At 35.3% G+C, this 24,149-nt stretch overlaps 3 protein-coding genes across 10 annotated transcripts in view; 2 read left to right on the forward strand and 1 right to left on the reverse strand.

The window, feature by feature from the left end:
• Positions 1-8,379, forward strand: part of C33H4orf17 (chromosome 33 C4orf17 homolog) — a 49,943-nt gene extending 41,564 nt beyond the window's left edge. The window contains exon 10 of the mRNA XM_077882101.1: positions 8,198-8,379. The gene's annotated coding sequence lies outside the window, so the exon portion shown is untranslated. The remainder of the gene's footprint in view (positions 1-8,197) is intronic.
• Positions 524-17,483, reverse strand: TRMT10A (tRNA methyltransferase 10A). 7 transcript variants are annotated; one of them, XM_077882107.1, is made up of 10 exons: positions 16,972-17,072; positions 16,504-16,586; positions 16,329-16,385; positions 11,461-11,657; positions 10,484-10,646; positions 9,693-9,764; positions 8,191-8,265; positions 5,772-5,921; positions 4,014-4,119; positions 524-2,570 (listed from the first exon to the last, which is right to left on the reverse strand). In XM_077882107.1, the coding sequence occupies exons 4-10, from the start codon at positions 11,643-11,645 to the stop codon at positions 2,302-2,304; spliced, it is 1,020 nt and encodes a 339-aa protein (XP_077738233.1). In that variant the 5' UTR covers positions 11,646-11,657; positions 16,329-16,385; positions 16,504-16,586; positions 16,972-17,072; the 3' UTR covers positions 524-2,301. The 7 variants fall into 7 exon arrangements, with proteins under 7 accessions (XP_077738233.1, XP_077738232.1, XP_077738234.1 ...); XM_077882106.1 differs by lacking the exon at positions 16,504-16,586 and having other exon boundaries at positions 16,972-17,108; XM_077882108.1 differs by lacking the exon at positions 16,329-16,385.
• Positions 17,180-24,149, forward strand: part of MTTP (microsomal triglyceride transfer protein) — a 56,572-nt gene continuing 49,602 nt past the window's right edge. Inside the window, exon 1 of one of the 2 annotated variants that reach the window (XM_077882098.1) lies at positions 17,180-17,316. Coding sequence is in view for 1 of the 2 variants with exons in the window: in XM_077882097.1 (XP_077738223.1) it covers positions 17,825-17,861 (37 nt within the window). In the remaining variant the exon portion in view is untranslated. Of the gene's footprint in view, positions 17,862-24,149 lie in introns of both variants that reach the window. The other variant, XM_077882097.1, reaches the window with a different exon arrangement.

Below are 24,149 nucleotides of genomic sequence, written 5' to 3' on the forward strand. Positions count from 1 at the left end.
GGTAATCAGGTTAAGATGAGATCATGCTGGATTATGATGGACACTAATCCAAAGATCTGTATGCTTATAAGAGGGACACAAACACAGGCAAGGAAGACTGAGGGCAGAAGCCATGTGATTACAAAGCAGATACTGGAGTGATGCAGCTGAATGCCAAGGAAGAGCAAGGATTGCTGGGAACCACCAAAAGCCAAGAGGCTACAAAGGATTCTTCTCTGTAGCCTTCAGAGTAAATATGATCCACTTTGATTTTAAGCTTTTCACCTCCAGAACTATAAGAGAAATAATGTCTATTGTTTTCAGCCACCTGGCTTGTGGTAATTAGTTATGACAGCCTTAGGAAACTAATACAGGGCTTTCAAAATTAGTGACAATTAAACTACACAGTGCCTGTAATGACTTTTCTCCCACATTTCAAAATTAACTTGTGCCTCATTCCATATCAAATAATTTAAGTAAAAGGCATAATATAGTTGACCTCTGAAAAAGAAAGGTTTGAAATGCAGAGTCCACTTACATGGGAAATTTTTTCAACATAGTGCAGTACTGTAAATTTATTTTCTTACAATTTTCTTAACATTTCCTCTAGTTTATTTTAAAAATATAGTATATAGTACATATAACATACAAATATGTGTTAATACACTGTTTATATTATCAGTAAGATTTCTGGTCAATAGTAGGCTATTAAGTTTGGGGACAAAGTTTCACATGGATTTTCAACTATGTGGGGGGTCGGTACCCCTAACCCCCACACTTTTCAAGGGTCAACTGGATTTCATACTACTGAACCATATTTACTCAGGAAAACCTGAACCTTTGAAAAATACAACTTAATACATAAACTTTGATCTTCTAGAATTGTAGGGGCTTTTCTTTATTTATATACCATGCTCTAAGACCTTATTTTAAATGAATAGCTATAATAGATTACTAAGAGTAAAGCAACCAAAAGTAAGAGACAGTGAACATCAATACTAAATCTAATGAACTTTCTACCAAATGTGTACATTATCTGAGATGCCAATGAATGAAAAGAACAAAAACTTTATACAAACTCAGTGAAGGCTTCTGAAATCCTACTTTAGCTGTGACAAAGAACAATCACTACTTTAAATGTAAACTGCTCTACATTTACCAGTAGAAAATGAAAACATCTCCTTTTAGCCCCATCTTCCTTTGCCAATGTCCTCATACGAATGCTTAGTTATGGATTTTCGCACTTTCTGAAAATCAAATTCTTAGGGTTGTTCGACACAACCATTTATGCAGATAACACAGATATTTGGCAACTCAGTCCTGTTATTGATAACTGAGAATCATACATGATTGTGGACAGATACAGATATATAGATATATATATACACACACAAATTATATATATTTTTTCATACATGCTTATTTACAGAAAGTTATATTAGCTTGCATATTATATGCTAGTAGACAGATGCACATATAATGAAGTTAACTTTATTCACTTTAAGAACAAATATTTTTTAATAAAAGTACATATAGAAGAAAATGATAGCTAAGAGCTATTTCCTTTTAAATTTAAGACAAAATTGATTCTCAACAGCCTTTTAAAATAATCTATCCTGAAAAATTAAATTCTGTAATTTAAATAATTTACCATCATTACTGAAATTAAAATACATTAAGGAGATTCTTTACTCTCCAGTGACTGCTTTAGAACCATGAAAGGCATCATAGAGGAGGAACAGAGATGGGCTCCATAGTCCAAAAGAAATAATTTGTTGAGTTTATCAATCTAATACTTTCTAAAATTAACTATATTCCTTTGAAGTAACTGAGTTGAATTAAAAAAAAAAAAGCTGCAAATAGGAGGTAACCTCCCATACAGAACATTTTGGTAGACTTACAGGAGATTTATGAACATCTATCTCCACAACTAAGTAGGCAATAAATCAGAAAGATATTTGATATAAACATAAAAAAAAAAACCCTGAAAGGTCAGAAGGCACATTCTAAAGAATATAATCAAGTAAATAAAAGAGAATGAAAGTTTACCAATAAAGTAAAATTCTCAAGAAACCACTGAGACTTAGAAAGCTACTTTAAAAATTAAACATTTAAATTTTATGCAAAAACAAAAAATACTTCTTATAAGGGCTTTTTATCACTTAGCTGTAAAAAAAGTTTTAAAAATTCACTAACAGAAATGAGAGGAAATAAAATTTTCTTCCAATTAGAATATTCTATGAAGCACCTCATTTTCTCCTAAGTTTTCCTTAAACTAAAAAAACAAAAACTAAAATACAAAACAAAAAACAACAGATGACATTAGTGTGGTATTGAGTTCACTGTAGATTCACTGCTATTTTCTTTATCCTGCTTTTCTTCTTCGTGGGGTGACTCTAGTTCATTTCTACTATTGTCCTCCTCACTGGAATCACTGTCCAACCCATCTTCAATCCTGGCAGATTTCAGATCATGCGAAGAACTTTCACAGGCTCTGTCTGTGGGTACAGCTCCTTTCCGTTGGGGTAAGATAGTAAAAAATGCTTCTTGCCAGTCTCTGGTTTCCAGATATTCCAGAATAATCTCAAACACTGCAACAAAGACAAATTCCATGCATTTCGTAGCCATGGTTCATTACCATGCTGCATTCTGTATTTTAAAATACATTGCTTTTGCATTTAAAGTGCTAATATGTCCTAATAACTACTCTGTTCATGTCACTTCCTTCTCCTGTGCCATTGTCAGAGTCAATCTGCCCCAAGGCCTTCTAGGCCTGCTATCCCTTCTCTAGCTTTTCCTCAATTCAGTTCAAGAGCACTCAAAGATTTACCATTATCTTTTGTCAATTAGAATCAACAGGCAGGGAGGGATGACCTTTTTCATGTTCTTCCTATTCTTCTTTATCCCTTTCACTTCTTTATCCTTTACATGCTAACATAAACTAGAAACAAACAGGGATCCCTGGGTGGCTCAGTGCTTGAGCATCTGCCTTTGGCTCAGGGCATGATCCCAGGATCCTGGATCAAGTCCAGCATTGGGCTCCCTGAAGGGAGCCTGCTTCTCCTTCTGCCTATGTTTCTACCTCTCTCTCTCTCGTGAATAAATAGACAAAATCTTAAAAAAAAAAAAAAAAAAAGAAAAAAGAAACAAACCAAAAAAGTTAGGATTTATCTCTATTTCTTCTATCTTTCCTACAAAGAGGCACTCACTTTGGGGAGCACACCTTGCCTGCTTTTTTTTTTTCTTACATTAGAGGTAAAGAATATAAATGCTGTCTTCAAGGTATTCTCAGTTTAATATATTGCTCAAGGGCCTAATTTGTATTACTTTATGGGAAAGTAATTTCTATTATCTATCAAAAGTCTTCGAAGAAGTTCATTCCTTGAATGAATAAGTTGATTTATATAATTCCCTAGAGCCTGCTGTAAAGAAAGTGGTTAGCACATAAAAAAAAGCCCAATAAATAGTTGTATACTAACAAAAATCTCTACTAAAAAAAAATCTTAAAAAGCAAAACTCCAGGCAAAGACTCAGGTCCAAGAATATCTACTACAATGTTATCTAAAGTAGTAAAAAAGGAAAAAATTCAATGACAGAAGAATGGTTACATTATTGTATATTCAGATGATGGAGTATTATGTAGTCATTAATAATGATTCAATGATAGAAAAATATAATTATAAATGGGGAGGAAACACCCACATTTATAACATTTTATGCAACAGAGTAAAAATCCAATTATATAACAAATAATATTATATAGGCATAAGAAAAGAACTGGAAGGAAACATGTCAAAAAGTTTCTACCAAGTATCTCTAAGTAGTAAAATTATAGCTTATTTTTCTTTATATTTTTCTACATTTCCAATATTTCTAAAATATGCATGTATTATTTCTATATTCAAACAAATGATAAATGATTACATTTTATAATTTTGTCTCCAGCAAGATGCATATTTTCTACTTATCCAAAAGTAATGTTATTTTTCACATTGTTCACTCCAGTATATTTTCATAATCCCCTTATAGCTTACCATGATTAATTGCCAAAACTTTTCTACTATTCATCTTCACAAAATTTCCAAGGGGGAGCTGTGCATGATCAATTCCATGATCTGATGCTTGTTTATATGTGAGTCCCTAAAACAAAGATACTATAACTTGGACTAGAACATTGGTTTATTTTAACTTAAAGTCTATAACAGAATAATTACTTTGTAGAAACGACTTAATTCAGAGAACATTGTCTGACAAAGTGAAGTGTGCGTGTATTTACCTGCTAATTTGGAAGCGTTCTTTTGACAATAAGTATCATCAGAATGTTTAGGGCATTTGCTTTAACAAGTTTACAAAGGAGGAAACAAAAGACATGTTTCCTGTCCCATCACAAAGCTCCTCAGTGGAAGAACCATCGGAAAAATCCAACTCATGCCTTTTGAGTCAGATAACTTTTCACCATACCACACTGCCTTTCTCTCAGTTTAAAATACTCAAACTGAATTCCTAGAGAAGCAACATTACCCTTCCCATGAATGTAAAAGACATAAAGATAAAACTATGTTTAATCACATAACATTAAGAGGCACAAATGACAAAGACAAATAAATGAAAACCTGAATTGAAAAAAATTTTAAATTGCTGACAAATTTTATTTTTCCTATCAATTAAAATACTGAATATAAATTTTCTCCTCAAAATTAAAATCCTTAAAGCCTATTCTAAACAGAACTAAAGTAGCCAAAAGACAAAGTACAGGAGAAAGAAGAGCTAGATTTCTTAACCAATAGTTTGCATATTTTAGGGACAAATAATAGACTGAGACAGGTGCTTTTGAAAACAAAATTAATGTAGTTCAGAAAAACATACATCAGAGAAAAAAATCTGATTCCATGCAAATAACAAAATAGAATTGTTCCACTAAGAAAAAAAATTTAAAAAGCTACAGATCATTCTGATAAAAACTCCCTATGATGCTATAGAGCTGCACTGACCAGTTATGGCCACAGGTGTGACTACTTAAGTTTGAACTGCCCAGCAGCCACATGACTACTATAATGGACAAGATGAATATAATGAATATAAATTATTCCACCGTTACAGACAATCTAATTTAGAGTGATGTTATTTAAGAATAATGGATTACTTGATATTCTGCTGACAGTATTTCCTCAGACAATTGGTAAACATGTTTTTACTTGAATTGGGTTGAATTTAGCAGGCTCCAAAGTAGCTGCAAAGTACGAAATAACATTTTCTTTTAGAAAGTTTATTTCTGCAATTTTTCATTCAAATGAGGGTAAGGAGGTGGTGGGAAGAGACAAAAATACATAATATAAGAGAAAAGAAAACACACCCCATGAAAATTGCATATTTAAAATCTTGTATAAATTTATCATTTTGGTATCAGTTTTGGTATAAATTTTACCAATGACCTAGAAATTGATCAGCAGCAGCATCTACCCTCAATATATCATTTAGGCATGTAGGCTCTGGAACAATCTGCTAGTTTCAAATATCTGCTTTCTCACCTACTATTTATTTTAGACTTAGTTTCTCTGTGCCTCCAGTTCATCTGTAAAACATAGAAAATAACAGCACTGACCTCACTGTGTTGTAGGGAGGACAAGCAAATTAGTAATATATGTGAAATGCTTCCTTAGCCAGAAAGCTGGACTGAAATACAGTAGGCACTCGATAAAGATCGACTATCGTTAATACTATTATTACTGTCAAGAAAATTGGCAAGTCCATTTTAAGAATGAGCAAAAGCAAAAATAAAAACTTAAGAGTACCTTGTGATGGTTGTGATCCACTAATCCTCCGATCACATAGGCCTTTGATTCATCTAATTCCTTCAGTACATTAGGTGAGTCTGATGTTAGATAAATCAGGTCTTCTTTCTTTATGAATTCACTATAATGCTCTGGTTTGATGTGGATATCCTTAAAGACACAAGGAGAAAGATGTTATTAATAGGATTTTGTGAAAATTGGCTAAACATGATTATTTTCTTTTCCATAGACAAAGCCACCCAACGCGTATGAAAGGAAGTATGGGGGAATATTTTACAATGTATTATTGAGAACCTACTACTTCAACTCCTCATCAGCTCACACCCCAATTACTTAAGTGGCCTCCTACTGTTATTTCCGTCTCAAGGCTCAGATCCCTCCAATTTGCCTCTAGACACCGATGGCAGACTCACTTTCTAAAAACTTTCAATGTTTTATCTTTACCTGTAGGATAAAACTTAAACCCCTTTACTTAGCAACTCTTTCCTGAATATGGCACTAACCTAGTTTTCTAACTTTATCTTTGTTCCAACAAAACAGATACATTTTTTGTCCACATATCTGCTCATACTATTCTCCGACTAAAGAATGCCTTTTCCAATTACTTCCTCTCCATTTGCATGAATCATCAAAAGGAAAAGACTTATAGATTTAATAAATTCCATGCATCTGTTTCTACAAAGATACACATTTGAAATCTACTCCACCAAAATTATCAGGTCAGAGGTACAAGACTGAATAACAGTTGGCAGTCAAAATTTTGCAAACTACATTGACAGAATAAAGGATGATGCATCGCCAGACTCAGAATGCATTTGCCTAATAATTTGTAAAGAATAAAAAATGAAGGAGACACCTCACCTAAAACGCATAACTTACTAGGTAATAAATAGCCACTTTCCTGGAAAATAGTATTAATGGTATTAATTTGATCAATACTTAATCAGAGCCCTAACAGGGACCTGGGTAGAGACTAGTGAACTCATGATTCTCTGGAAAACTGGTGGTATAAATAACAAATTCAACCAGACACAAAATAACTCAAAGTATGCCTATACTAACTAATTACATTCATTTCTTAGGAAAACAGGCATGAATATAAAACTTGGTAAATATATTGTACTTTAAAACTTAGGAAAGCTTTTGAAAATGTTTCACACTATAGGCTATTATTAAAAGAAAAGCAGGGGCGCCTGGGTGGCTCAGTCAGTTAGGCGTCTGACTCTTGATTTCAAATCAGTCATGATCTCAGGGTCATGAGATCAAGGCCCGCATCAGACTCCATGCTGGGCATGGAGCCACTTAGGATCCTCTCTCTCTCCCTCTGCCTCTCTAAAACAAATAAAAACAAAACAAAAAAATAGATGCAGTTATTATGGGATTAGTGAATGTAAGAGGGTAAGTTTGTCACAGTAAGAATCGGCTTTGAGAAAGGAAAAAAAAATAGGACTAACCCAGTACATCTCTGAATAGGGTAAGGTTCTTCAGGGATTAGTTCTAAAGCCAATCTATTAGTCATCTTTCCAAATGAGAATAGTTTAAGTCCAACAGAAAAAAAAATGTGAGCCACGTATGTAATTTTAAATCCTCCAGTAGACACATTAAAAAGTGAAAATAGGTGAAATTGATTTTAATACGTTGTACCCAACACAATATACCTTACTGGGGTTTATGTTATTATTATAACATATAATTAATTTTTTAAAAAAATTTCAAGCAGGCATTTTACATTTACATTCTCTCTCTTTGAAATCCAATGTATATTTCACATTTATAGCAGATCTCAATTCAGACCAGTCACATTTCAAGAGTTCAATATTCACATGTGGATAGTGGACACCATATGGGATGGCACAGATTTAGAAAAAATAGAATTTCCAAATTTTAAAGTGATTTCACTCTTATAAATAATGTATCATCAGTTTGCTAGATAAAGATGATATACAGACCTTTAAAATTTTTCCTGTTTTAAAAAATTGTTTTAAAGTTGGTGGTAAAGAACAAACTAAGAGTTGCTGGAGAGGAGGTGGGTAGGGGATGGGCTAGATGGGTGATGGGCATTAAGAAAAGTACTTGTGGTGATGAGCACTAGGTGCTATATTTAGTGATGAATCGATAAAAATTACTAAATTCTACACCTGAAACCAATTTTACCATGTTATCTAACTAGAATTTAAATGAAAAATTTAAATAAAAAGATAAAGTTGGTGAAAAATAAGTGAGATTTAATGAGAGCAGCTATGAACAGGCATTTCACTTTATTTGGCTTCTTCTGCTAGTAACATTAGACTCAGTACAGTGATATACAGGGTTTAAAGGCTGTTGACTCTTATATTTATTGGCAGTATGTAGAACTTAGGTAAAAAATTTAAGCATAAAAATACTTGGAATTATGTGAGAATTAATCTATTTTAATTACCTTCCAGTTGACCCATCCTTTGTCATTTTCATCCATGTTCTTTTTCAACTGGCCTCCATGACTTGTCAAGTAAAACTGATAAAGAGATTGGTGGACATGGAAAGAGAGAGCAAATGACTATTAAAAATCCAACATTTTATTTCTCTTCTATACTCATCTGATCATCAATGAAACATAAAATATATTCATTCTAGAAAAAAAATTTGAGACATGCTTTAAACATACAAAAATAAATGTGTGGTAGAAGTGACATGTTTGGTGTATCTCATAATACAATACCTCAAGTATTCCATCATTTTTTTCCCAGTTTACAAGCAGCTACAATTTGACTTTCCCTTAATACCACTTTTCTACAAACTCCCTACTTTTGCCATCACTGTTTTTTATAAGTCCAAAGTCCTCTTCTTCTTTTTTTTTTTTTTTTAAAGATTTTATTTATTTATTCATGAGAGAGAGAGAGAGAGGCAGAGACACAGGCAGAGGGAGAAGCAGGCTCCATGCAGGGAGCCTGACGTGGAACTCGATCCCGGGACTCCAGAATCACGCCCTGGGCCAAAGGCAGGCACTAAACCACTACAGGGATCCCCGTAGTCCAAAGTCTTCATAATTTTCCTTTCATTCTAAACCCTGACACCTATTTCAAGCCTAATCGAGGTTGAGAAGAATATAAAATGTAAAAATATAAAAATACTACCACTTAAAAAAAAAATACTACCACTTGATATAATGAATATAAATATCTACCCAGAATATATTAAGAGTTTCTGGTTTTTTTTTTTTTTTAAAGATTTTATTTATTCATGAGAGACACACACAGAGAGAGTGGGAGGCAGAGACACAGGCAGAGGGAGAAGCAGACCCCAGGCTGGGAGCCCGACGTGGGACTCGATCCCGGGTCTCCAGGATCACACCCTGAGCTGAAGGCGGCGCTAAACCGCTGAGCCACCCGGGCTGCCCGAGTTTCTGGTTTTTAACATCAGGGAGCCAGTGTTAATTTTTAGGTCACTTAGAATTCAAACAAATTCAATAAGAAAAAAGACCCTATCTACTCTTAACAGCAGCCAATCAGTCTAAAGAAGTACCTTTCAAAATGATCACAGACTCAAAATCCTTTAGGTAGAAATAACTAACCAACAGGTACAATGGCATGCATCAAGCTGGGGGCAGTTCCCTCATTTCCTGGGAGGGAAGGAATTGACAGCTGCGAAACTGGTATAAAAATACATATATATCCTTAAATGAAGATGTTCAACTACACAGGAATGAGGTCAGTGTGTAACAAAACACAATGAGTGTGCAGCATGTGACTAAGAATGACTTGGGAAAAAATGTTGAAAATATTTTCTTTTTGTAGCAAATTAAAATACTTTTCAATTAGGCATTTTGTTCTCTAAGGAAAAGCATCTGTAAAATTCTTGTATAGACAACTGGAATTATCTGTGCATTTTCCCCAGGACGTTTTAAAAGGAAACTGGAAACTGTTTTAAATTCCCCAAACATACCTGCACAGGATGCAGTGCCCGTCGATTTTCTGCATAACATCGCTGAATCTGCTTATGAAGTTTCTTAATGTCCTATAAAAGAGTGTAATTTTTAAAGCAGCATTTTGAAAATCATCTATGGCCATGTCATAGTCTTAGTAGAATAGAATAAGCAGAAGAGAGGGACTAGACAGGTACTTTTTTTTTTCCTCTGGCAATAACAGGTTCTTTCTGATATTTTCCACTCAATTTCTGTAAGTACTAACAATAATTACTTTAAGTAAAGTCAATACTCTGTAACTGATCAATAATTTCAATTTTGTATCCACTGAAAAGGCTAATTCATGAAAATACTCTCTTAAGAGAAAAAAGAAGAAAAACTCTTAGAGCCATACTATTGCTATTTTCATAATTTACTAATGGTTTGTAAAGTAAGTGAAGCATACTCCTTTCACTAAAATTGTTCAGACAACCAGTTTTCTCAAACTACTAAAATAAGAAATAATTCTATTAAACTAATTACATTTCTTACTTTCTTCTTCTGGTTAGGACAAATAGCAAAAACACTCCTGGATCTTTATGATTAATATGCTGTTACTGAGTCATATAATCTAATTATGGTATCTGTCTCTCTCTTCTATACATAAAAATAGAGCAATTTATTAGCTAGTTTAACTTAGGGAGCATGATCTTGAAAAATTTTAAGATGCATTTTAGTATATAAATTTACATCAAAGTGATATTACCTCTTAAAGCAAGAATTAGTCACCCTACTTTGCCTACAGGATTTTCCTGACAATGATTCATGATACCTTTAATACCATTAGGCTGTCAAAACTGCAGTCAATGATAAGGCGGAGTGTGCTGTGAACAACATCTCTTCGGATACGTTTTCTGTCATTTCCATCTAAGTTTGATTCCAGTTGACACTGTCGCTCTAATTGTTTTCTTTTGCGTTTTTCCTTTCGCTTTTGTCTAAAATCAGGAATTGAAATTTTTGTTGTTATTTACATATTCAGATATTTACAACTCTTCTAAATAGACAAAAAATATATATTTTTTTAAATTAGCAGGCTGAACCACATCAAACTACCACTTTTGTGGGTCAAATATCAGTAATTTTATATGGTCCATCTAAAAGCTTTAGGTAGAAAGAAAATGATTTTGCAAAAACATAGTATTTTCTACACAAACCCTTATGACTATTAATTTCATTTATTATTGCTATTACCCTATACTAAGACTTTATGAAATACTGAATTTTAGACTTAAAGAATTTTTATTTTTATCATTCTTCTCCTATATGATTTTCAAATCACATTAGAATATAAAAAAAGCAAAGTAAAAGTGTTTTTTAAAAAAACATACATTTTCTATAATCTACATCAACTATAGTTTATTTCTCTTCAATATGTTGGCATTATACAATAACACCTTCAGTTTAACTGCTCTCACCAAAACAATGGTTTTTCTAGCAAAATCAATGTTAGGCTCGAATTTGATCTGAGGTGGTTATTTTTGTTCTATATCTAGGACATGGATGCTAACTATATCCCTTATCTAAGTCAGTTATTTCAGAAACTGTGCTGCTACTCACAATAGGTTCTGGGTGAGAAAAAGTGTAGTGTAAATCCACCTAGACTGAATAAATACAGTTTTAACATCCAATTGACAGTGCTAGCTAACAACATACATAGCCCAAATTTTAATTAACACAATTACTTCTGATGTGGCTATACAAAGTTCAACACTCCTGAATGGGGTAGCATATACGTGTTTTGAAACATACTTGCGGAGTTCTCGTTGTTCTTCCCACTGTTTCTGTTTAATTAGCTTCTTCATCTGTCGTTTAGATATTGGTTCTAACTGTTCACCTAATCTTGGCTTCTGGCTCTTCTCTTGATCTTCACTTAAACTTTGCTTTCTTTCAACATTAGAAGACTCAATAAATGCTGGCAACATTTCAGAGGACATTATTTGATGCCTCTGAAAAAATTGAAAAGCAACTTTTAACATGAACAGGTAAGTTACACACACACACACACACACATACACATACACACGCATGCAAAAAGTAAAAAAAAAAAAAGACCAATAGATGTGATTAAGATTAAAATTAAATCCTATCAATAACAAATAAAAATATAAATTTAGATAATTTAATGTCATTTACTGGAAAAAAAATCATTTGACTAAATAGGGTGTTTTTGCATATACTATTAGCAGTCATGGCACAATTTTTCCAGGTTACACAGAGCTTTAAAATGTCATGATACCCTTTGACCCAATAACTTATTTCCTCACAATAAATCCCTGTAAATGAATCAGAAATATATACAAAATTAATGCGAAAAGATATATGTACTGCAGTATAATTTTTAACAATGAAAAATTAGACTACTTGAATGTCAGCAGAAGGTAGGTGTAAATAAATTACACTTCATCTGTAACATGGGCTGGGAATACTAAGCATCCAGTAAAAATCATATTTCCTAAAATTATTTAGTGATAAAGGGAAATGGTTATGCTAACTAAAAAAAATAAAAACAGAAAACAATATATATTATGTCCAACTTTGTTTTAAAAAGAATATGTACGCATAAGCATATGTAATTCTTACTCATGACTCTTCTTGAACTTTCTGTATTTTATATAATTAAAATATATTGTTTTGTAAAAGAAAAAATACTTTTAAAAAAGTGATAGGAAGCATCTTTTTTTTTTGGAAGCATCTTTTTTTTTAAGCTGTCATTAATGCTACAGTACAAGAGAAATGTTACTTTTATTATCTGAGTGTATACTCAGAAATGATTTTTGACAAAAGATATGCTACAGATTTATATATTTTGGACAATGAAAAAAACAACAAATTTGGTTTCCTCTCAGTATATTTCACTGTAATATGTAATTATAAATATCTACATTATGATGGCTAGAAAATAAAATACATAAGCTGATCTTAAAATTAGTCATGAAATGTGTAGGACCATCTCAAACATATTTAATTGGATTAACTACCCACAACTTTATTGTCTAGAACTAAACTTACCTTTGGATTAGGAAAGGGCTAAAAATACTGATTTCTTTTGTCTTGAATAGATTAATAACACTACAACTTAAAAATTTACGGATTTATCCCTAGCAAAGTCTAAGCATGAAGCTTGCCAATATTCTATTGGTTTTAAAGAAAATTCTATGATTCTCCTTTCTTAAAGAGATAGCTAACAAGTCTGTGCAGAGAAGCTAACATCTAAGAGAAAAAAATCTCAACAATTCAGATAATGGAAAGGACAAAACCTTGCAGAACATAATTTAAGCAGTAGTTTTATTATATGATTCTTGCTTTCTTTAAAAGTGTAATGTAACAGGCAGGATACAGAAGGATAACTAAGCAAACACAAAGTTTACCAAATTTAACTGAAAGATGAATCTTACGGTGTGTATTTTGGTAGCTACACAAAAGTCCTGGCATTTTGCTAGGTCACATATTACTGAGGGGGAAAGAACCATCCAGCAATCTAAGAGTTCACAAGTTTTCCTTATATCATTAACCAAACAGTATTCTTAGTTTGGGGAAAATATCTCCTAGAAATGACAATTTGATTTTACACTGGAAACTGCCTATGGGCACAGATGATGTCTGCTTTTGCCTAACATTATATTGCCACATTACATTACTAACATAGTACCTGGCGCTTAGTAGATGCTTATTATATATTTGTGGAATAAATGAGTGATTACAACAGATTTTAGAAAGTAATGAAAGTGGTTATAGCAAACTTTTATTAATTCTTACTGGGCTAAAAAGTATTATCTAATTTAATCCTTAAAATAATCCTATGAGGTAGACAGCATCATGTCTACTTTACAAAGAAAGAAGGCACTGTGAGATAAAAGAACTTGCCCCAAATTACAAAAGTACTAATTAATCCCTAAAAACAGGCACCTAGAACAAATCTCGGACAAAGGAGGTCCTCAAAATACTTGCTGCGTGAAAAGACAAATGAAGTGATGGAGCTAAGATTCAAACCCAGATTCAACTCTACTCTCCCCTAGACATCCAAAATCTTATTTAGAATATGAGGGTTTCCAAAGAATGTAAAAGAGCTGTGTTGCTTTACCCCTGATGTTGGAGGATTCAGAGAACACTGTGTCACTCAAAGAGAAGAAAAAATAGCTCCGGTTCTATTCCTATGCTACTGAATACAAAAATGGGACAGACTTCCTAGAGATAGTTGCCAAAAGTTCATGTGTTGAGGCATCCTCTCAATTGTAAAATACATGACAACAGTAGATAAAATACAAAAGGCAACAAAAAAGGTATAGCCTCTCTCAAAACCAAAAACAAGAACTAAAATAGGTACTATTCCTGCTGAGTCGGCCATGTAAAGGCAGCGGGGTGGGGGTGGGGGGGTAGTTTCCTCCTAGCTTTAAAGAGGATGGAAGAGGGCTGCAGCCCAGGTGGCTCAGTGGTTTAGCGCCGCATTCGGCCTGGGGCCTGGAGACCCGGGATCCAGTCCCATGTTGGGCTCCCTGCATGGAGCCTGCTTCACCCTCTGCCTGTGTCTCTGCCTCTCTCTCTCTGTATCTCTCATGAATAAATAAATAAAAGCTTAAAAAAAAAAAAAAAGAGGATGGAAGATAGCAGACAGGTTAAAAAATATATTTCTTTATTTTATTATTTTTTTAAAATATATTTCTTTAAAGGTTTATTTGAGAGAGAGGGAGAGAGAGAAGCTACATGGGGGACAGGGTGGGGGGTGGGGGGGCAGGGCAGGGAGAGGGACAGAGGGAAAGGGAGAGAAGTAAGTTCCTGGCTAAGCGTGGAGCCTTATGCACAGCTCAATCTCACAACCTTGAGATCATGACCTGAGCCAAAATCAAGCGTCGGATACTGAACAGACTGAGCCCCTCCCATTCCAGGTGCCCTTAGCAGAGGGTTTAAGGTGAACCCTTAAACTAATGTTGGGGGGGAGGCTCCCCTTTCCATGAAGAAAGTCTGAAAACAGGTGAAATTGAGACTAGTGGCTTATACCACACTGGTCACCTGGGGAAACCTGAAGGAAGCAGACACAGCTTCTCAGTTACAAGGGCCAAACCAGAAGATGACATATGAACTTAGAACACTACAGGATTAGAATTCTGAATCATCTATGTAAGCTGTGTTGTGGAAAGAAGCATGTAACAGGGCCATGGGTAGGAGCATCTACAAAATCAGCAGCAGATAGAGAGATGGTTTGGAGAGAGGAAGTGATAATTCCATCAGAGGACCATGCAAAGTTACAAAAAAGACAGAAATGAGAAAAACCCAACAAAATCAACAATCAGGAGATAAGTTCACTCTACACAAACTGAAAACAATAGGGACACTTGGATGGCTTAGCGGTTTTGCGCCTGCCTTCAGCCCAGGGTGTGATCCTGGAGTCCCGGGATCGAGTCCCACATCGGGCTCCCTGCATGGAGCCTACTTCTCCCTCTGCCTCTGTCTCTGCCTCTCTGTCTCTCCCGAATAAAATCTTAAAAAAAAAAAAAAAATCACTTTTATTTTACTTCCTTTACATACATAGAACATTAAATAGAAGTCAGCAATGCATATATGCAAAACAGTACATGGGAGAGAAAACAAGTTAAGCCTATTTACCACGCTAAGTGTGTAAACTTAAAAGCACAATTAAAATTCACAGGAAACAAAAAACTGATGTCTTCATAAAACAATGCCTAATATTCCAAAAGGGAACACTTCCGTTCATCAGTGGCATCGTATTTTGCTAGTTCTTTATTCTGTTAAAAAAAACTTCCAGTGTTGATTGGCTCTATAATGCGAAAATTAAAAAAAAAAAAAAAAAAAAAAAAAAAAAAAGGCAATATAGAAATGTTTTACAACTCGTGTACACCAGGGGGAGCTTTGGCCTTTCCTATCTAAAAAGTCTAAGTCCAATTTAACTTGGCTTATCACTGCATACTAATGTTTTTAGACAGCCTATCAAATACAAGGAAAGGTCATGAGCTAGCTGACATTTTCATTATTTTAAAAGCTATTTCCAATTAAGAAAATGCCCTGCAGCAAGTGAATTTTTTAAGCTCTGATAAGCTAGATACTAGCTTGAGAGCCAATATATTACTGCTTACATCGCACTTTACATACAAAAGATATGTACCAACTCCCACTTGCTATACCATTCGACAAGCATTTCACTAGCTTGTTCAGACTACCTGAAGCAAAACGTGGCATTCTCTTTTACTAGGTATACCTTGCTTTTTAAAGTTTTTGCCACGGTGTAAACTCCGCTACGGTTTTGTGTTCCTCCCTCACATGCAGTGACACGGTCCATTCTCACTTATTCAACCATGTTCAACAAATACTTAAGAACAATATTTTGTAGCAATTATAGAAATATTTGTTATGAAATTTAACACAGAATTTTTTGCAAGGTTGGTCAATTTAGTCACAGAAACAGGCTATCAGGTGGTCTGATAAAACCAATACTGGATAAAGGCGACTAAGGTCATTTGGTGTGAGACAAAAAAAAAAAAAAAAAAGGCATCTCAATCTTCCCTGTATTTGCAGTTCTCAGCACAGCTTCCAGCAGGGAACACACACAAACATCAGTGAATAGCCAAAACAAAACAAGACAAAACAAAACAAAAAAACTCAACTTTTATGATTTGGGTTGGGCTAAACAGTCTTCATAATTTATGACAGAGCCTCCCTTCCTGAAAGATGCAAACGAATGTTGGAATAACTGCAAAATGGCATTAAGTGACCTGACTTAATTAAGGGAAAGAAAGAAAACAACAACAACAAAAAAAAACAAAAACAAAAAACAAAAACCTTTTTGAAAGGCGCCGGCCCCGTCCCCGCAGTATCGGAAGGAAGCGCCTGATTCAGCCGTCAGGCCCCGTGGGAGGATCAGGCTGGGACGGGGAGATGGGGAAGAATGAAAAACCACCAAAACGAAAAGGGAGAAAGTCGTCTGCTGCTATCCTCTGTATAGCTCCAGAAAAACTGCCGAATTTTAACACTTTAAACATTTCACTGAAATCAACGCCTCGGTCCTCCTTAAAAACTATCCTGGGCTCACCACCATGGGGCCTACAGCACCTGCAGCACCTTTCGGCGGGCCTCTAGGGCACACGGCGCCCAGCCAGCCCCTCCCTCGTCGGAGAAAGGAGAGGAGGCCGATGGCAAAACCTAAAGCGGCTGCTCACGGTCTCTCGCCACCAAGTGGCAGAACCACAGCTCGTCCTCCAGCCTCTCAGAGTCTAGATTTCCCTCTCCCTTCATTATTTGGAAACTCACACTCTTCATACACTAGGGACCGGATCCCGACCCCCAAACAAACGTCGACCGGAGGCGCCCCCACAGCGCGTGGGTAGGGCCTCGCCTCCCTCTCGCCTCCAGGCACCCGCCTACCGACGCACTGGAGGAGGGATTAAACCGCAGCCAGCCAATCAGGGAGCTGCTTGGCGCCGGGGACGCGCTCTATCTGACATCACTTCCTCTGCGAACTGGGTCGCGCCGCTTCCACAGCCCCACTCCCCTGTCCCCCGGAAGCCGTGTGGCTAGTGGAGGCTGGCACTTGCAAGAGCCTCTTTTGCGCCCAGAGAAGACCAGAGAGTAGGCAAACGCCAGCGGCAGTGCCAGGTGACTTACCGAGCTGAGGAGTTGTCAGGGAACCGAGAGCACCAACACAGAGCCTTCTCCTAGTGGTCTTGCTACGGCTCACGAATCTTCCCTAGGGAACTTCAACTCCCAGAGGCAGGGACGGTTGCTACGCGTAGGAGACGGCGACGCTTACGCCTTTACGTCATCGAACTGCGCCACGTTTGGACCCGCAGTGGAAGAAAGGGGAGGGAGTTCATGTTGGGCGGAGTTGGAGTTTTTGGAGTGGGGGTGAGGGGTAGTTACGGTGATGTCTGTTTTTCCACCTCCAAGCAAGTGTGTATTTGCAGGCACGTGTTCATTTATATCTTCCTTTGGGGACGAGGGCGGTGTTAAGACACACTTACTCTTAAAAATGTTTAATTCGAGTCCACGGTGGAGGGCTCTTTAATTCTCTATGATGATGAGATGAAAGGAAAGCATAGCTGTGCCTAAACTATAATGTGTGCAGAAGAAAGTTGTCGGTATCACACGGTTGCACGCGACTCAAATGAAAAATCGAATTTTAAGAAGGAGTCAAACTCGCAGTAAGATGCACTTAAATCTAGACTGCTTAAACGTTTTTATTAAAACTATAGTCCTAAATCTTATTCGCCATTCATTCCTTGAACTGTTTTTCCTATGCTGTTTTGCAAAACATCATGTGACATTTCATTGTTCCTAATACATGACCTTATATGATCTTTTTTGCTATATATAGAGCAAGTCAACTGAGGGACAACTGAAACATAATCTAGTAGACTGTCGTTTTCTATTTAGCTTTTGTTTTGGCCTACTTCTAATAGGTAATTACTACGGAATTTGAAGATAAGAATGAGATTTGAGTGGATGAATTAGAAGACTGCCACATTGGTACGGGAAGAATTGTGAAGTAAATTACTCTTGATATTTGAAAACATATTTGAGCCTGTTTAAAGGTTTTAATAAACAAAATTAAATGCAGGATTTGAGTTCTCTAGTCAGAAAACTGAAATCATTTTTGCTTTAAACCCTCAAATTTTACTTGAAAAGCTGTGTCAGCTATAACATTGTTGTGGGTCACTCCCTATTTCTTCCTCGTCTTAAATCTAAAAGATCTCCTGGCTGAACATTGACAACAAAGTCTGGATCCATTTCTGATGTTAGTAGGGCATCTTTTTTTCAGCTGCCTCTATATCAGGCTAAAGAGTAGCTGAGGGAGGATTAGTAATTGGATATGTAGCCCTTCACATGTAGGTCATTAAACTCAAGCTGGCATAGTGACATGCCATATTTTTCAGCAGCTGTTCAGTGCCTCTCAGGATTCTGATTATGAGTAATTACATATTTTTCAGTGTTAATATTTGGCATCCTTATATATTTAAAGCAGAATTTTTGAAGTTACCTTAAAAATTCATATTGTCATCGTGGAGCCAATAAGTTTTCTTTTGATACAGCCACTTTAACTTTACAGTCTAACTTTTACAGGTACAAATATTTAAGTGGTTCTACTATCAGTACAAAGCAAGCACCAAGAAAAGTGCCAGCAAGAAGAGGGGGGAGATTTAATCAGAAATTGAAGTATAATATAGACTGTACTTGGAAGTAAATTCATGATAGGAAATAATCTTATTTTCATTGAATTGTATAACTTCATGTATTTGTTCATGAGACACATTCATTGAGTTCATGTTTTTGTCTTAGTACTGTTGATGCAAAGATAACTAAATCATAATCTCTGTCCTTGTAAGAATCCATCAACTGGTGAGAGAGCCAGCTGTAAATAAATACCCTTACAATGTACAGTGTGCTTGAGATGCCTATACATGGAAAGGAGACACTAACTGCTCTTGGAGACAGGAGATTTAGTTTTAGAAATTAATTTTGCTTCATCTTGGAAAGCAAGTGGTTTTCGAGATATCAAGAAGAGAAAGGTATTCAAAATATTGAGAGCTGTAAAAGCAAAGACATGTCATAATTTGACACATGATTGAAAAGCTGTGGGTAAGATGAGAAAAAAAGGAAGAAAGAAGAACCCTAAGGGTATTTAAAAATTTGGACAACTGTAGGAATGTAATTATGTTAAACTGGGTCATTTAAAGAATAGTGGAAGAAAATTAGGTTTATTAAAAAATAATAATTTGATACTGAATACATGGGTCCTAGGGAGTATGCAGGATATTTAAGTAGAAATAGAGATTTAGAAATCATCAGCACTTATATGGTGGTTTAAGCCAAAATAAGAGTTTGAAATCAAAGACATACTAGTTCTAGGGTTGCAAACCTATAAGCCTATGAGGACTAGGAGGTAAGAAATGTGAGAAACTATCTGGGAGAAAAGTGCCACAAACCTGAGAGAGAGTATTCTCTGTTTAGTCAAGCACAAATACCAAGTAGGAATATGAGTTTCATTATACTAGATCTCAATTTTTAAAGAGCATCCAGAAAAAAAAAAAAAAAAAAAAAAAAGAGCAGCCAGGAAACTGGATTTTTATGAAATCTTGTTTTTAAGTGTTGACAACTATTTTGTTTGTTTTTAAAGTAGTGAGCAGGCTAAACAAAACACATGGACCACAATTAGATAATTGGCAGCCAGTTTGTTAAGTTGGACTGTCATTTGTAGAGTGAGAAAGGGGCTCAGATAGAAGCAGAATTTTGCAGCAACAAAAACAAAATAGTAATACAGTTATGAGATCCTCCAAATGTTTGGCTTGAAAACATTGGGTAGTCATCACAAATACCATTATTTTAAGCCTAGTTCTGTTATTTCATTAAGTCTAAAAGTATCCTTCAGCAACTTGGGAGTGGGAGGGTGTGGGAATAGAGTAACACTGTGTGTACGTTAATTTCAGGCTAAGAAAGCAAACAAATTAATTTTTATTTTAAATTACTTTAAAGTTATCTACAAGGCAAAATCAACCTATTATGACTATTTCAACTTGCATTTTGATTGATTTAAAACATATAGGAAACATTTAAAACTTGAAAAACCATAACTTACCCCTGGCCCCTAAGTAAGACATGAATATTGAAGCTCTATGAAGATGACTATGGAGGCATTGTAGTCTGAATCTCCTCATAAAAACAGGTAGAACATCTTGGATAGCAAAGCAATAATAATAACAACAACAAATACAGATCATGACTATAACATAACTAAGCGAAAAAGAATCCACATAAAGCTCAAAATACAAGCAGATGAGAACAAACTCAACTTAGTATCAGTATCTGTGTAGGAGGAAATAGCAAGAAGAGGAGAGAGCATCTGAAGGCCATGAGAATGAGAGGACCCCAAACTGCCAACAGGTGTTCCCTGTAAAGCAAGACCAATATGAGATCAGGAGCAAAACTGGATGATTGTAATTTCAGGGTAAGTACAAAGGGAATTGCAAGAAGGTTTGAAAGTGCTGGAGAGATATGGAGATTATGAACTCATAAAATTTAGTAATTCTGAGCTCCCTTCTTGGACAAAGCCCATCATTAAGGAGAAATTTCTGGAAGTAGAATCCAAATTGAACAGGACAGGAACAAGAGAGGCAAAGAAAATGAAGGTCAAATAAAAGTGGGAGAGGAGACAGAGCTCAGAAGTGATAAGGATACATAGGTGTCATTTTAAGAAAATATGAGAAAAGGAAGCTCTAGAACTATGAGGCTAAAAAGCTATTGTACCCACCCTTCCCTCTTGGAAGTTAACAATGACTTATTTAGCTTAAAACTTTACCACAAAAAGGATTATTGTTGAATATTTCTTAAGTTGTTATAATAAGAAAATATGAAATAGAAAAAAGCGTATAAAAACTATAATCCGGTATTTTAAACCAAGAGAAAATTTTTAATGATAGAAGACAGAACAACATAAAATAAACAAAAACCCCTCAGGAATAAAGCGATTGGAAAAAAGAAAATTTGAAGAAGAGCAACAGAACTCAGAAAAGAATGCAAAATATAAAAAGTACACATATATATTTGATTATCTTACTGGGAGTCTTAGTGCAATAAGAAAGGAAATAGTTTTCTTAGAGACTACTAGAACAATATATGCCATCAAGTTGAAAGACCTAGATTAAATTGATAAATTCATAGAAACAGCCTTCTAAGACTGAATCATGAAAATAGAAAATCTGAATAGACCAATTACAAGTAATGAAATTGAATCAGTAATTTTAAAAGCTCTTCAAAAAACAAAAGTCCAGGACCAGACAACTTCACAGGTGAATTCCATCAAACATTTAAAGAAAAGTTAGTACCTAACCTAAATTATTCCAAAAATATTGAAGAGGAAGGAACACTTACAAACTCATCCTATGAGGTCAGCATTGCTTTGGTACCAAAACCAAAGACCCATCAATATTCCTCATGAGTGCAGATGCAAAAATTCTCAACAAATTATTAGTAAAATGAATTCAACAATACATTTAAAGGATCATAAGTCAGGATCAAGTGGGATATACTCTAGGGATGCAAGGATAATTCAACATCTACAAATAAATTAATGTGATACACCACATTAACAAAACAAAAGATAAAATCATATAATCATCATAATAGATGCAGAGATTGACAAAATTCAACATTAATTTACGATAAAAACTACCAAAGCAGGAATAGAAGGAAATGCCTCAATGTAAAAATGGCCACATATGACAAACTCACAGCTAACATCATACTTAATGTAAAAAAAACCCAAACAACTGAAAATTTTCCCTCTATGATCAGGAACAAGATAAGGATGACCACTCTCAAGACTTTTACTCAACATTGTACTGGAAGTCCTAGCCATGGCAATCAGACAAAAAGAAATAAAAGGCATCTTGAAAAAGTAAAACTGTCACGACTTGCAGATATCATGATACTTTGTATAGAAACCCTAAAGGCTTTATTTACTGAAAAATCTATTAGAACTAATAAGTGACTTCAGTAATTTGCAGGATAATTTATAGAAACCTGTTGCATTTTGTACACCAATAACTATCTGAGAAATTAAGACAATCCCATGCATTATTGCATCAAAAAATAAGATATCTAGGAATAAATTTAACCAAGGAGGTGAAAGACCTGTATTCTGAGCCCTGTAAGACATTGATGAAAGGAATTGAAGATGATGCAGATAAATATATGTACCATGCTTATGGATTGGAAGAATTAATATCCTGAAAATTCCCTTGCTACCCAAAGCAACTTACAGATTCATTGTAATCCCAACAGGCATTTTGCATAGAACTAGAACAAATAATCCTTACATTTGTATGGAACCGCAAAAGATTCTGAATAGCCAAAGCAATCTTGAGAAGGAGAACAAAGCCAGAGGTATCACACTACCTGATACTTACTACGAACCTACAGTATTCAAAACAGTATGGTAGTGGCATGAAAACAGACACATAAATCAGTGGAACTGAATATATAGTCCAGAGATAAACTCATGCATTTAGAGTCAATTAATTTATTTTATTTTTGTTTTATAGTCAATTAATTTATAACAAATATTTGATGGGGGAAAAGACAGTCTCTTGCATAAATGGTGTTGGGAAAACTGGACAGCTATATGCAAAAGAATGAAACTGGACACTGTCTTACACCATATACAAAATAAATTCAAAGTAGGTTAAAGGGTTGAATATAAGCCCCGGAACCATAAAACTCCTAAAAGAATACATAGGCAGTAAGCTTTTGTACATCAGTCTTAGCAATGTTTTTTTGGAATCAGTGTCCTGGTCCAAGGGCAACAAAAGAAAAAAACATAATTAAAAAATAAATCCCAAGGGGATCCCTGGGTGGCGCAGCAGTTTAGCGCCTGCCTTTGGCCCAGGGCGCGATCCTGGAGACCCGGGATCGAATCCCACGTCGGGCTCCCGGTGCATGGAGCCTGCTTCTCCCTCTGCCTATGTCTCTGCCTCTCTCTCTCTCTCTCTCTCTCTCTCTGTGTGACTATCATAAATAAATAAATTAATTAATTAAAAAAAATCTCAAATGGGATTATAGTGAACTAAAAATCTTTTGCACAGTGAAGGAAACCATCAACAAAATAAAACAACAACAACAAAAAAACAACCATCCCAACCTACTGAATGGGAGAAGGTATTTGCAAGTCATATATCCAATAAGGGGTAAATATCCAAAATACGTAAAGTACATAGACAAATTCATATTTAAAAAAAACAACCTGATTAAAAAATGAGCAGAGATGTATACCTGGGTGGCTCAGTGGTTGAGCATCTGCCTTCAGCTCAGGGTGTTATTCCGGAGTCCTGGAATGGAGTCCCACATTGGACTTCTCGAGGGGAGCCTGCTTCTCCTTCTGCCTATGTCTTCTGCCTCTCTGTGCGTCTCTCATGAATAAATAAGTAAAATCTTTTAATAAATGGGCAGAGGACATGTGTAGACATTTTTTCCCAAGAAAACATTCAGATGGCCAGCAGACACATGAGAAGATGCTCAACATCACTAATCAGGAAAAGGAAAATCCAAACAAATGGATTGTTACTTTACACCTCATACGCAAAAGTGCTGTTTGATAGCATTTTTACCTTAGGTAGTACTTCTTTCAAAATTGGACTCAATCCTCTCAAACCCTGCTATTGCTGCTGCTGCTGTTGCTGCTTCACCAGCTAAGTTTATGTAATATTATAAATCCTTTGTTGTCATTTCAACAATCTTCACAGAATCTTCACCAGTATTAGATTCCATCTCAAGAAACCGCTTTCTTTGGTCATCCACAAGATGCAGCTTTTCACCTGTTAAAGTTTTTTCATGAGATTGCAACAATCCAGTCTCATCTTTAGGCTCCTCTTCTAATTCTAGTTTTCTTTCTATTTCCATCATATCTCTAGTTGCTTCCTCCACTGAAGTCTTAAGCC

Source organism: Canis aureus, chromosome 33, assembly GCF_053574225.1.
Source record: "Canis aureus isolate CA01 chromosome 33, VMU_Caureus_v.1.0, whole genome shotgun sequence".
In the NCBI taxonomy this organism is placed as follows: domain Eukaryota; kingdom Metazoa; phylum Chordata; class Mammalia; order Carnivora; family Canidae; genus Canis; species Canis aureus.

What these genes read in the sequence shown, in the direction of transcription:
- TRMT10A (XM_077882103.1), bottom strand. An exon ending in GGGCACTGCATCCTGTGCAG is followed by an intron (nt 8,266 to 9,692) that starts GTATGTTTGGGG and finishes TCTCTTTATCAG; the next exon opens with TTTTACTTGACAAGTCATGG. An exon ending in AAGGATGGGTCAACTGGAAG is followed by an intron (nt 5,922 to 8,190) that starts GTAATTAAAATA and finishes TGTGTCTTTAAG; the next exon opens with GATATCCACATCAAACCAGA.